The sequence below is a fragment of the Anomaloglossus baeobatrachus genome, chromosome 5 (assembly GCF_048569485.1).
Source record: "Anomaloglossus baeobatrachus isolate aAnoBae1 chromosome 5, aAnoBae1.hap1, whole genome shotgun sequence".
Classification (NCBI taxonomy): Eukaryota; Metazoa; Chordata; class Amphibia; order Anura; family Aromobatidae; genus Anomaloglossus; species Anomaloglossus baeobatrachus.
The window spans coordinates 247,405,157-247,419,900 of record NC_134357.1 but is presented as its reverse complement, the minus strand read 5'-3'; the positions used below and the strand labels follow the sequence as shown (position 1 = coordinate 247,419,900).

General features: G+C 42.1%; 1 protein-coding gene across 1 annotated transcript in view; it reads right to left on the bottom strand.

The window, feature by feature from the left end:
* Window positions 1-317: 317 nt before the first annotated feature.
* LOC142312716 (germ cell nuclear acidic protein-like) overlaps window positions 318-14,744 on the bottom strand; it is a 74,940-nt gene continuing 60,513 nt past the window's right edge. The window contains exons 3-10 of the mRNA XM_075351705.1: window positions 2,914-3,001; window positions 2,773-2,809; window positions 2,618-2,685; window positions 1,861-1,906; window positions 1,635-1,779; window positions 1,193-1,322; window positions 619-826; window positions 318-417 (exon numbers count right to left, since the gene is read on the bottom strand). Of these exons, the coding sequence (XP_075207820.1) occupies window positions 318-417; window positions 619-826; window positions 1,193-1,322; window positions 1,635-1,779; window positions 1,861-1,906; window positions 2,618-2,685; window positions 2,773-2,809; window positions 2,914-3,001 (822 nt within the window). The remainder of the gene's footprint in view (window positions 418-618; window positions 827-1,192; window positions 1,323-1,634; window positions 1,780-1,860; window positions 1,907-2,617; window positions 2,686-2,772; window positions 2,810-2,913; window positions 3,002-14,744) is intronic.

The following is a 14,744-nucleotide window of genomic DNA, read 5'->3' as shown; positions in this document are numbered from 1 at the left end:
AGTGCTCAATGCCAGATTACAGTCTGTGACATCCATACTATGCCATCAGGCGGACGGCCCAACCCTATATAAGTGAACCATACAAGGAGAAACAGGATAATTCCCGTCACCAAGTCTATAGGTTCTGACTCATTGTACCTTGTTAGAGATGATGTGTGAGGGGCAGACAAGAGGAGGGAAGAGAGGAGATCTAGTGAGCACATGAGATTTCTGGTAGGTGGTAATGGGAGATTATATAGTTATCTACACAGAGAAAGCATGGACAACAATATATAACTTCAATTTTATTTTTTTTTTGTTTCTTTTTGTGTAACATGTTACACGTTTCGTGTTTCGCTGGAGGACAGAAGGAGCAATCGTCCTCCACAGCGGCGACAATAGGATTTAGCATCCGCTATTTTCTGGTATCGTCCAAATCTGCAAAGAGAAAAGGAATATTGGTTATCATACTAGAATGAATGTTGGTTAATACCATGAATTACATGAAAAGAACAAGTTGAAAACCATTATATTAAGAACTGGTCCCAGTACAGAAAACATAATATGCAGCACCTGAACCCTACAGCTGCCAGACGTCAGTCCATGCTGATATAAGTATAAAAGCATTATACCACTTACTTGTGATCACATATGGTACACTGGTAATTGTAATCATACTTGATGGTGTAGTTGTGACACCTTGTCACCTCCGGCAGCTCAGGGTGGATCTCGCGTATCATTTGTGCATACTTCTGCCATAATGGGCCATGGTTGTCACGCTCTTCCCCATCAATAATCCAGCAAGCCGCGTGGCACATTTCATGTGCGACTGTGGATCGTAGTCTCTCTAAAATAAAAGAGATTGTACATGATGAGAAAATCTAAGTACACCCTACTGGAGCTCTTTACATATCAGGGCACAATATAAAATATATGCTCCTTAAGAGGTCTTCAAATAAGGTAAAAAGATCCTGAGATGAACAACATATTTCCTATCGTGTTTTTTTCCCTACTTTTTAGACCTTCTAAGGACCTGATGCAATTTTATTTTATCCTGACATGTAAAACTTTAGAATTTAAAGAGGGTGTACTCAGTTTTTCTTAGAACAGTATGCAGGATTAGTATATAAGATGTATTACATCCTAAGTAGCAGCTTCTGCCCTGTATACAGGGTCTCATGAAGCTGCAGGATGGAAGTGATGTGTCACCTACCGGCAGAATCCAGCACTCGGTTGGAGAGCTGAATTAATGACATACGCTGGTTATCTTTCATCATGTGGAGACATTGGCCAGATGATGTTTTTAGCTTCTTGTTCCACATGAAGTCCATTTTCTTAGGAAGCTAAAAAAGAGGAAACAAATTACATTAAATTTGGAAATTCTTTGACCCCCAATGTAACAAAGTACCCAACTCTCATGTGTGAGTTACACTACTGGGCTCATTACATGGGGCGTGAGGTCTTCTGAAAAGTGAGAACACATAAACATAAACTGATTCTAAAATGTCCAGATATCAAGTATTTGCCAAACTAAGCGAGTTTTACCTGAGATAATAACTACATTTCAGACCAGTGACATTGGGTTAGGGGGCCCATGAGTGTAGATGGAGATAATGGATAAGTCATATATCCCCCAGATATAAGTGGTAAGATACCTGATAACCGAAGACTGTGCTATTATAATGGTGGTATAGCCGCTCCACCAGCTCTTCCCGTGTTACCTCGAAGTCGGTAACGTAGATGGAATAAGGAGATATTATGTCCTCCAGGAAGCAGCCGGGGATGTTACACAGCGGTGTCCTGGAGAGAAAAGGAATCGTCTATAAATCTACAGGGAACGTTTCTTACTATATAGAGATAGATGTGTCCAGAATAACTCACCTATGCTGTGCAGCATAGCTTTCCTCACCATCACATGGAAAATTATCTGTACAGAAATATGGAAGAGAGAAAATGATTTCTATATGGTTCACATCAGACGTGTCAGTGTGCAGGTCCATACTAGAGAGGGGTGTATAAATATGGAGCGTAGAGAGCTAATAACACTACACATAAGGGATCAGATCAGAATACATAGCTGACCAGACCACCAGAGACCACAGGACCCTCCACTTGGACCAGGATCAGAAATAATAATGGCGTTCAACCACAACAGGGCCCATGAGTTTCTGCAGACGTTTACCCCACCTGTTCCTTCAGTAATCTATACTTAATAATGATGTATGTGCTCAGTACAAGACCAGAAGTGAGCCCGTCCTCAATAGCCGGGGTGGACCCCTGGGTTGCCCAAAAAATACATTTGGAATTGTATTTAATTATTTTTTCCAATTTCACCTCACTTGGAATTTTTCCCATTTTTCAGTACATTATATGGTAACATGAATATCATTGATAAGAACATCTCATCAGACTGAAAACAAGCACTGATACAGCAATGTGGGAGGAAATAGAGGATAAAGTTATCTCTCAAAGAAGGAGAGGAAAAAACAAATGTGGAAAAGCTAAAAACTGACCAAATAAAGACACTGGCACATTTATAATTTGCCTTTAATTGTTAGATTCATACACTGACCTGAGACCATACAGAAAACTCATTGTTACATTATAACCTGGATTGTATCTAGAGATGATCACTTACCATCACATGGGGGAATCCCTCCAATATTGGAGTCCTCATCATCACTGATGGTAATGACGGCATCGGAGCTGGGAAATAAAAGGAACAGAATATGAGCCAACATTAGCCATTAATACCCATCAGATATCTGGTAATGGAGGAGATGTGAGTCTTACCAGGTGTTATTGCCCGGATCAGGTGTAGAAATCCGATCTGTGGGAGAAACACAACATAAATCTCTTATTACTATATTATTAATATATTAATAGAAGTATTCCCCCTACCCCCAGAGCCTTTACTGGATCAGAGCACAGTACCTGGTATGCCCAGAGTTGGGCCCGAATTAAAGCCAGTGATGGTATCCTGGTCTGCAGACCTAGGTATTGGCTTCTTCCGTGGATGAGACTGAAAAAATGGGAAACATGTCAGATAAAATCTATAAACATGAAGATCTCCAATATATAATCTTAGTCCATATTCCACTGCCTCACATTTATTCACCTGTATGAATGTGGTTACCATTGTCCTGTGCTTATTTCATGTACAGAGTATGACGGGTGTACGGGAAACTTATGGTTAGGATATGGATAGGGGCGGTGGTGACATTTATATGTTTTCATGCAATATTATTATATAACTCGTACATGGAGATATAAGAAATACCAGGGTACTCTTTACTCTGCAAACATGATCTAAACTATCCCCCAATATTCCCTCTCTGGAGCTATATTCTTGCTTCCACCATCTTTTTCTGGGATTTTTATCCCACATGTATTCTAATTATTTAAAAATATAAAAGTGACGCTTACCTGATGGAAGTCATCATCATCACAGCTGTCCTCTGTGTCAGAGAGGACAACAATACGCTTAAAGCGTTTATTTCTGGACATATTCACAGAACTGACTCAACACACAAAAACACACAAAAACAAACTCAACACTAAAAACACTGAACACTAAACACTCAACACACAAAAACAAAAAACACTAAACACTCAAAAACACACAAAAACAAACTCAACACTGAACACAACACTGTCAACACACGCAACACACTCAACGCACTCAAAACACACACAACTCACTCAACACATTAAATACACTCAAAACACTAAAATCACTGAAAACTCTCAAAACACTCCTCTCTCCTCAAACGCCTAAAACACCCTCAGCGGAACTTTGGATCGCGGGCTGTTCTATAGCATCCAGCCATTTGTGACATAATCGGAATGGTGTTATTGTGTTTTTTTTTATTACAACTTTATTTAGAATATAAAAAAAATAAAACATTTACAGATACGAAAATGGAAATCAGAGAAAATAAGAAGCGCTCTTATTCCCTCCTCCTGGCTATTTCCAATTATTCCCCCAAAAACTAATATTAAAAAAAAATACAAAATAGATCCCATTGTTGTATTGGGGGCTGGTTATTCCTCTTCCCCAAATTTTAATCCTTTCCACTGATTAACAGTTGAATAGTTAAAGTAAAAAAGCGGTGATGTTAGTGCTGCTCAGTGTGACAGACAGGCAGGTAATATCTTCACAAGAATTTACCAAAAGAATAGGGGCTATGCGTTTTCCCATCAGACACACGTCTTCCTCAAGCCAGGCATGTTACATGTTTTATTGTATAACGTCCTTTGTTAATATTTATAGTGCCATCCCTTTATTACATAGTATTCTCTTCTTATATATAAAACTGTCCCTTATTACACAGCATCCTCTCTGGTTATGAATTGTGCCATCCCTTATTATATAATATAATGTAATATATATATATATATATATATATATATATATATATATATATATATATATATATATATATATATATATATATATATATATATATATATATATATATATATATATATATATATAAAATGTATAGTATAGTGCTATCCCTTTATTACATAGTATCATGTATTGTTATATATAAAACCAACACTTACACAGAATATTATGTTTGTTATTTATTGCACCCTTTATTTATACATAGCATCCTTTCTTGTTAGATATAAAATAAAAGGACTGCTGATATACCATTATTTGGCTAGAAAACCATCTATCAGACTCATACAATAAAAAAAAGAAATTTTACCATTTTTCCATCATTTTAGTTTGTATCTAACAAGAGAGGACACTATAAGTGTAGACTATGTAATACATGAAAAATATAGGCACATATTTGTTACTATAAAAGGAGAGGGGCCCAACACATTTCGTGCACAGGGTCCCAAACTGTCAGTGTCTGCCCCGCTGAAAATACAGATGTGTCCTTCCTTAGCTTTTGCCCTTGTCTCAGTATAACCAGACGTGTGACGTGAGATGATCGCCACTCACAAGATGTCTATGTTATATGGATGGCCCCAAACTGCTTGTGCTCTGAATTGCAGCATGTCAAGGGTTTTGCTATCAACTTGCCGTATGTGTTGTATTTTTTTCTAGGAGGAAATGGCGACTGTAACGGACACCATTTATAATATTTTTCACCTTTTTACCCTTAAACAGCATCTGTGCCTAGTACTGCAATTCATTTTCTTTCTTCTGCGGATCAAATAGTGTTCTGTAGATCAGACACCCACTGATCACACATTGATGGATGAGGCATCAATATATATTACTGGGAAAAGCTCTGTAATGTTCCAGGTAAATGTTGATGAAATGTATTAGGGGACCATAATGTGATATAATGTACTATATATTATTTGGAGTATTGTAATAAATTATATCAGATAATTCCAGAATCCTAACTATACAGTCATATGGAAAAGTTTGGGCACCCCTATTAATGTTAACCTTTTTTCTTTATAAGAATTTGGGTTTTTGGAACAGCTATTTCAGTTTCATATATCTAATAACTGATGGACTGAGTAATATTTCTGGATTGAAATGAGGTTTATGGTACTAACAGAAAATGTGCAATCCGCATTTAAACAAGATTTGACCGGTGCAAAAGTATGGGCACCTCAACATAAAAGTGACATTAATATTTTGTAGATCCTCCTTTTGCAAAAATCACAGCCTCTAGTCGCTTCCTGTAGCTTTTAATGAGTTGGGCCGAAGACCTGGGTCCACATTCATTGTCTGCATGTAAAACCACAGCCTCTTCCCCTATGCTACTGGTCAATCCCGTCTCCAGAACGCAGGTGTGGATGTCTCATGTCCTGAAGCTGTCTTTGTACATTCACAAACATCATCAGCAACCAAGTCTGTCTCCTTGTCCCAGCTCAGCAGCCAGCTCTTTACCCCAAGGCATGAAACACAAGCAGAAAAAAGCAGCCACCACAGACCCAAGCACTAAATGGCCAGTTTTACAAACTGCTTGTCCTAGAAATCTTGTAATTTAGCCTTGTGGATGTTGAGGCTTTCTGCAACATGATGGGGATGGCCGTCATTGGTACTTGGTCCCGAGTTGTGAATATTTTTCCCGGGGAGGCTTTACCTGCCTTACTCAAGCATTTGTCCCATAACATCACACATGTATCATAGTTATTTTGACTAGGCGTCATCTTTGCATCTCCTTTGCTTGTTTCAGAGTCAAGAAATAATATTTTCAAAATTGATCCCAACCTGGGATCAGAGTGTCTTCTGTACGTCTATTGCTGCCTGTATTGCCATTCCTCCTGCCGATTTTAGCTACTTCTTGCAAACTGGGATCAGAGTGTCTTCTGGACATCTATTGCTGCCTGTATTGTCATTCCTTCTGCTGATTTTAGCTAGGCCTTGCACTGCCTGCTTCTCCTTTGGCAGTTTTGGAGTCAAGAAATCAGAATATTTTCAAAATTAATCCCAAATTGGGATCAGAGTGTCTTCTGTACGTCTATTACTGTGTATTACCATGCCTCCGGGTCGACTAGTTGGGCCAAACACCTAGGTCCACAGTAATTCTCTTCTGGTGACCCTGCTGCCTCTTCTCCTGTGCTACGTGCTGGTCAATCCCCTGTCCAGGATGAAGGCGCAGATGCACTGTCTTTCCACATGCGCCAACACCATCAGCCACCACATCCACTTCCTTGTCCCAGCGCATCGTCCAGCTTTCTTTATCCCTGGCCTTAAAGCGCAAGCGATAATACGCAGCCACCCACCCACAGGCCCAAACAATACACTGCCACATTTCCAATCTGCTTTCCCGCAAAATGTTTGTATTAAGGTTTGAGGACATTTATGATTTCTGCAGCTTGATGGCGGTGGCCATCCTTCGGTACTCGATCCCCAGCCCTAACTATTCTCCAGGTGTAGTGTCCCTGCCTTACACAACCTCGTGTCCAATAACATCACCCGTGCCTCATAGTCATTTTTATTGGACCTCCCACTTCCTGCATAGCCTTTGCTATTTTGAGAGTCAATAATTAAGAGTGTGTTCAAACTTGAACAAAATATGGCATCAGAGTCTATCCTCTATATCTCTTGCTGACTGCATTGCCATGCCTCCTGGCCACTTTGGCTAGGCCTCTTACTGACTGCAGAGCTTTTCCTGTTTGATAGTCATTAATAGTGATGGGCAAATAGTAAAATATTCGGGTTTGAATTATTCATGCTGAATAATTTGTAATATTGGTATACTTGTAGCAAATAACAAACGTAATGAAAGTCAATGTTAAACTCGAATATTTTTTTGGGATCTTGCAAGGAGGTCTAGGAGGGCTGTAAAAATGCTGCAATGGATGGAAAAGTGCTGAAACTGAATGGGAAAAGCAGTGGGAAGATGCCTGGATGTATTTCCGACTCACGGTTGGTTTCTGGGAAAAATGTCAGATTATTACACTACTTTTATGAAGTGACAATAAAAGCTTCAAAAACAATTCTAAATTGCAATTTACAGGCAAAAATGTTCAGAAAGTTCTTTCCTGTAAAATGACTTGTAGATAAGGCAAAATAAAAGAGAAAACAAAATCCTCCCCTTTAGCCTATGTTCATATGTAGGGTTGTTGCTTTTGTTTGTCTCATTGCTTTTAATCCCAGGAAATGTAATAGTAACATTTGACTACTTATGCTTGCCCTGTAGTGTATGTGATATTGTCAGACACCTCCTGCTTAATTTATGAATAGCTGTATTAATCCATGCCAGACCGGATTGTAATTAGGACTGTTTGATTATTGTACTAGCAGGTATAAAATTGTAGACCAAAAATCTCTCCCTTAAATGACACAAGCTCCCCCCACACTAAGTCCATACACACAGCGCACAAGATGGCATCTATGGATCTTATTTTTGGGGGGCCTCCTCCTCCACCAAATCCACAGACTCATCATGTGGCCCTCAACCATAATTTTTGGAGAGTCATCAGGCGTCCCTCACTCATACATTTGGGAGGGCCCTCTCATACAGCACGGTGGCTCAGTTGTTAGCACTGCATTTGCGGGACACACTGTGCACAAGATGGCATCTGTGGATCTTATTTTTTGGGGGCCTCCTCCTTCTTAATACCCACAGTCATCACGTGGCCCTCAACTATAATTTTTGGGGGGCCATCAGGTGACCGTCACTCATGCATTTGGGAGGCTCCTCCCTTATACATTTGGGAGGGCTCACAAGTGGCCGTCTACCAGAAATTTGGGAGGGTGCTCACTCATACATTTGAGAGGAATCCACATCTTGAGTTTGTATGCTGAATGTAGTTTGCAAGCACTTGATTTTCTAATCCATTATCACTCCCAGGGCAAAGACCAGTGTCAGTAAAATGGAGGTCAGAAGCCACAGATTTATTTAGGATCTGTATACAATAAATACAGTGTAGAGTCACCACTGCGTCAAGCCTCTGTGTGTTGCATTCAGGGCCTGTTTGTTACACCCAGGTTTAACCAGTGTCAGTAAAATGGAAGTCAGAAGCCACAGATTCATTTAGGGTCTGTAAAATTAATCTCTAGCACCATTTGATGTGGTTTGGTGTGCTTTCTCCCGGATAGGAGCCTGAAGTGTTGGTGTGCTTTCTCAACACAACCCTGCAGACGTCTTCTGCCACATCCACAACCAGAGAGATCGACAGCTTCTCAAAACAAAGAAATAACGTATCCCTTGGAGAGTTTTGTATAGAGAACAGAGGATATTACCCAGCGAGAGAAGAGATCTGTGGAACATATTATGCAGGTGACGGGAACTGTTACAGAGCTCAGATGAAGGAGCTCATAGTACTCAGAGTGCCAATGCTGGTGCTAAACAATGTGCAAGGGCAGACTAAAAATATTAGAAGGAGGCTCTCTGATACACACTGGAAGAGACAGTGAGAAGGGCCTCAGAAAACATTGTGTTACCATTGGTAAGAAGTGTCACTCCTAGAGTGGTAGAGCCAATGCACTATGTGCAATGCCGGACATAAAAATTACCCCCTGGAAGCTCTCTGATATACAGTGGAAGAGATGGTGAGGTGGGGCTCAGAAAATATTGTGTTACCATCAGTGCTTTTTTTGTAAAAAAAAAGTAGCAGAAGGATTACACCCTGTCCCCCCCATAGTGTGTCCACAGATAGTTCCCGTTGCCCACCCTCTGTCCCCCCATAGTGTGTCCACAGATAGTTCCCTCCCCCACCCTCTCTCCCCCATACTGTTTCATAAATACTCCCCTCTCACCCCATACTGTTCCTCCTCCGTGTCTTCAGCTCCACAGTGGAGCACTTATCAGCGCTTCTCTGCCGCCTCCGCGCTGCGGCGCTGGCTTCTGGGTCAGCAGTGTGATCAGCTGACCTGATCACATGAAAACCGTCGCGCTGACCCAGAAGTCAGCACCAGGGATCACCGCTTCAATTGTCCTCGCGTCTGACAGATACAAGGACAATTGAGCAGTGGGAGCCGCCGCTGCACTTTTTATGAGTGTGGCAGACTTCCACACCACCGCATCAGGCAGCCCGGCTGCACCCCGCCAGCTCCCCCCTAGATACGCCTCTGGCTTGTGCCTCCGCTCCACACATGGCTAATTTGTATAGTTTACAAATTAGCCATGTGAACAGAGGCAGAGGTGCTCTTCAGATTTTCCGGTACGATGTACCGCCACGTACCGCCGCTAAAAAAAACACTGGTTACCATTGGTAAGGAGTTGCACTCCTAGAGTGATAGAGCCAATGCACTATGTGCAAGGCTGGACAAAAAAAATTACTTCTGTGGGGTCTACATATATCATGAAGAGCATCAAGACATGGTGGATGAAGTAGAATCTGTTTGGATGGGAAGGGATGTATGTTAATACAACTTATAAAACAGAACATTTTGGGTGACTTTAGGTTTCCTGGGTGTCATCTGGTGGGGTGGCAGAAACTTAATTTTAAACGGTATCTCAAATCGGCGTTATGTCAGAAAAATACCTATTCGCTTTAAGTGTCACACTGCTCTGATCCCTCGAGGCCATAATATCTGAGGCCATTTTTGCCTTTTTGAAAAATGAAAATATCTCCTGATGAGCTCCGTTACCCACTAGTATGGAGTGAAACGCATTGAGATATGAGAGATATGATGAGATCCCAAAAATGAAATGAGATCACAATGAAATGAGATCATAAGGATTCTATGTTAAAAGAAAGTTGAAGTTGATGGATGCTCTCTAGGCAAACATGATACAGACTTACAGATAAGTGTAAAGCCTAATTGTTGAATAATATTATTCCTGAGATTTAAGACTCTCTTTGAAGTTTGGAAATTATTGAAATTTTTGAATATTTATTACTCGAATGAGGTCTGTTATCTGTTTCTCAGGATTATAGGGCTTCTCTAGGGCAAGCCGCCGAGGAATGGGGGCACCGAAAAAATAAGGGTGTACTCCATTGTTAGGTAGGAGATAGACTATTGAGGGATAACCTGTTATTTAAATACTGTTAGTCTGTGTAAATTATTGTATTTATTTGAGTGCCAGAAATATTGGTGGTCTTTACCAAAAAGAGACATTCTTTCTGAGAGGGATAGAGAAGGGACATGTAAGGATTAGCCGCCGAGGAATGGGGGCATCGTTTAAGTAAGGATGTACTCTATTGACAGGCAGGGACTCTTCATGTGAGGGGAAGACTAAGGACAGAACGTTTTCCTACTCACCCTTCTTTTTCATTGATGCTATTTCGGTTGGAAGTACTATTAGTCTTTCACTCCATACCTCTCAAATTGTCTTCAGTGATGTGGTTTAGACTATTCTAGTCATTCACCATATGTGTAATTATTTTGTTTGTCTTGGTCTAAAAAAACTCTTTTTAATGTATATGAATAAAGATAAAACATTTTTAAAGTTTTTTCACTTAAAGCGAATAGGTATTTTTCTGACATAACATCTGGTGGGGTGATAAAGTCTGAGGAAATCCAGCCCTTGTTCAATTGTATAAGAATCAGTGTGCTGCCCCCGTGGAAGCAGCCGAGCTGCTCAGATCTGGGTTCGCTGTGGCTCGAGGGTCTCCGGACCCGGGGTCGTGCGGCAACTCAAATGAAAGGGGAGTATGTACAAGGAAGTTTAGATACAGTTCGTAACCCCACCCGTTGTGTACGGTAATTGGGAGTACCGCTGCTGCCATTGGGAGTACACGGGGTGATGAAGTGGGGCAGCAAGGTGTCGTAGCTCTCCATGGGTAGGGGGAATGCCCCGGGACTCGGTGTTGGATGCAGGGGTCACTCTCGTAATTACTCAGTCCATAAGCAGACGCTGACAACCGGGTAAACCAATTCTCTGGGTATCGCTGCCACTAAGGGGAGCTTGTCCGGATCCCGTCCCCTATAGTGTTGCCTGGTGATCCGTGACCTGCCTCCTGGCACTAAGTTTAACTTCTACGTGGTGGCCCAGTAGTCTGAAACTTTCCGGGTCCCGCTCCCCACTGTGGCGGCTAAGTATGGGAGATTGCTCGCAGGGTCACGCTTGGGATTTTCTGGACCGTTTTGGGTTGGAAAGTCCTATCCCCCTCGTTGCGCTAATGCCCCGATTCTGGAGCGGGTGGGAACAGATCAAGGTGAATTGTCGGGTTGCTTGAAGCTTCTCCCCGAGCTAGGGTCCTCACAGCTCAACTCCTCACTACCTAACTGACTAACTGACTACACTCCTCACCTCCCCTCCCTGACCCCCCAGGTGGGCAACTCTATTCCACTCAAGCCATCCACTGATGTGCCTGGTGGGTGTGGTGCAGGGTGTATCTAGGATTTGATTTGCTGTTGGAGGAAACCCTATTAAGAAAGGGACCCAGAACCAAGAGGGAGGTGGAATACTGCACGGGAGGATAGGTTGTGCAATACCCTGTGACGACCTGATAGTCCAGGGGCGTCACATCAGCCTGTGGGCATTTTACCTGTGACAGGCGGCTACACCTGTTATGATGGCCCCAGCAGCACTAAAAACACACCCAGACAAGATGGTAGAGGCAGAGCAGGCCAACACTTCCAAGGCATACAAAGAGAGTTCGTGCCACATATCCAGCTTGGACACCTAATAGTTATATGGTGCTGAAAAATCATGGACGACGCTGGTATGGTTGACTAGGGTACTCCTTCACTATCTTCGTCAACTTCTTCCTCCTTGTCAGAGAGCCCTACACAGTTACCCCTTGGTGCTGGGAAAGTTTGAAGAAACTGTCCCAGGTCTTGTACATTGGCCCCCGGCCTGTGTTGCACCTGGTCTGTGTGTCTCTCCTCTCTAATCCCTGGTTGGCCAAAGAAGCAGGAGTTCTGCCTCCAGCATTTTCTGAGGGGGATTTTTTTAGCAACTGTTCAACCATGGCCTTCTAGTATTCTTGCATTCTATTAACCCTTTCTGCAACCAGAATGAGATATGGAAATTTCTTCTTATACTGTGGGTCGAGAAAGGTGCACAACCAGTATTTAGTGGCAGACAAAATGTGTATTGGGTCTTGGGAAAGGCAATCGGACATGAATTCTGTCATGTGTGCCAGAATACCAAGAGGCAGCCTTTCAGTGTCCACAACAAGCCAAAGACTATCCATCATCTCCTCCTCCTGCCTCTCCTTCTCCTGCTCCTCCTCTTCAGGCCATCCACGCTGAACAGAGAAGAAGTCGGTGTTGGTTGTCCCCGCTGTAGCATAGACAAGCAACTCCTCTTCCTCTTCCTCCTCCTGATTATTACCCAATCTGGGCTCAGAAGATGGGATGAAGCTGGACTAGTAGTATCACCCAATGTAAGTTCTTGCTCCAAAGCCACCTGCTCTGCATGCAAAGCTTCCTCTTTCAGACTGAGCGGCATGCATGTCAGTAGACACAGCTTCGGGATGGTTAGGCTAATTATGTCGTCATCACTGCTCAACCTCTTGGTGGAGTCCTCAAAGTTTTGGAGAACCTCACAGATGTCAGACATCCATGCCCACTCCGCCGTTATGTGTGGAGGCTGGTTGGAAGTCTTACGAGCATGTTGGAGCTGGTCATCAACTACTGCATCAACAATATGCAGGCATAAGCAATTGACAGGCACATATACATGTGATAAGATAGAGACCGCCCACTGAAGATTCAAAACATCGGTGAGCAAACAACATTACATCGATGACGCAGTATTATGAAAAAATACAAAACCATTATATGTACAAACCGATATAGAAAATGGTACATTAATGCAGTGAGAAGGGATAATAAATTTTAAGGAAATTAATAAAAAAAGGAAAACAAAAGAAATCAATAGAGAGATTAGAACTCTGGAGTCCTACACATATATCAGTATACCAGAATCGCACTAGAGATTAAATGATTTGACCCTGAAAAACATATATACGGGGTCTCTTAATAAAGTATGTTGAAAAGCCATTTTTTGTTATATGTGTGAAACATAAAGAAGAGATAAAGAATGTATGTATGAAGAAAAAAGTGTCAATAAAAAAGAAAAGCAACTAAATAAAGTCTTTATTTGTGAATATATTGTATAAAATTAAGAAAAATTATGATAAACAGTAATGAAAAAATGAATGAAAATGAAAGGTGAGTGGAAATAAGGATTAATTGATGGAGAAAAGTAGTCAAGAGGGAGAAACATAAAAGGTTTTATTAATAAAAAAGAAAAATTAATCTTATGTTTGTGTCAAACAAAAATATGAAAAAAAAGGTAAAATAATGTTGCAGAGATGTGTAAGGAAAAAAGTACAAAGGAAAAATACTTTATATCAAGGAAGAAGGGGGGTAAGAACCTTTTTGTTTTTCCCTCTTGACTATTTTTATTATTAATTATTATTAATTACCGTATTTTTCGGATTATAAGACGCACTCTTCTTCCCAAAAATTTGGGAGGAAACTGAGGGGTGCGTCTTAAAATCCAAAAATAGCTTACCGGGAGATAAGTTGATGGTGGACTGTCTGTGCGGCTCTGTGTGAGGGTGGCCGGGTGCATGCGAGCGGCAGGGTGCCTGTCGGTGCGTGCGGGCGGCCGGCAGGGTGCCTGTCCGTGTGTGCGAATGGCCAGGTGCCTGTCAGTGCCGGTGGCCAGCTGCCTCTCTGTGTTGGTGGGGTTTCAGAGACTGTGGAACAAAAAGGTGCATAGGGTCTTACCAGATAAGGAATTGAGGTAATACGTTAGGAACACTCTCCCAGATGTGTATCTAGACTTTCCAGCACCCAAGGCAAAAATTCAGTTTGGCGCCTTCCCCACCAAGCACTTTGGGTGGTCATCATGTGACGAAGCACTCATATGTGATTTGCACACTTACAGTCACGTGATGACGAGATTCTCCTCATAATTCTCTCAATGTTCAATGAGAAACGTATGAATAAAAGCTAATTTCTTCATCGTTCCTTATGGGAGACCCAGACCATGGGTGTATAGCTTCGGCCTCCGGAGGACACACAAAGTACTACACTAAAAGTGTAGCTCCTCCCTCCGAGCATATACACCCCCTGGATGACACATCTAACCAGTTTCAATGCTTTCTGTTCAGGAGGTCACACACACACATGCATTTTCTGATTTTTGATTTTTAAGATTTTTGATTTCAAAGATTTGGAAGAAAAGCGGGTCCAGTCTGGACTCCCGGCATGTCCCCTCTCACCCCACTGTGTCGGCGGTGCTGTTAAGGTTGACTTTACAAGGCTGGAGCCTTCACATGCCGCGCTCCTTCACCATCCCCTGAGGCTCTGGCTTGAAGTGGGAGCCATCACGGTTCTCACTGCTTTGCAGGAGACCGGCCTCCATCCGCAGCCCTGTCAGGATCCTGTCGGACGGAGCGTTTACCCCCCCCCCCAGGGACCTGGCCCT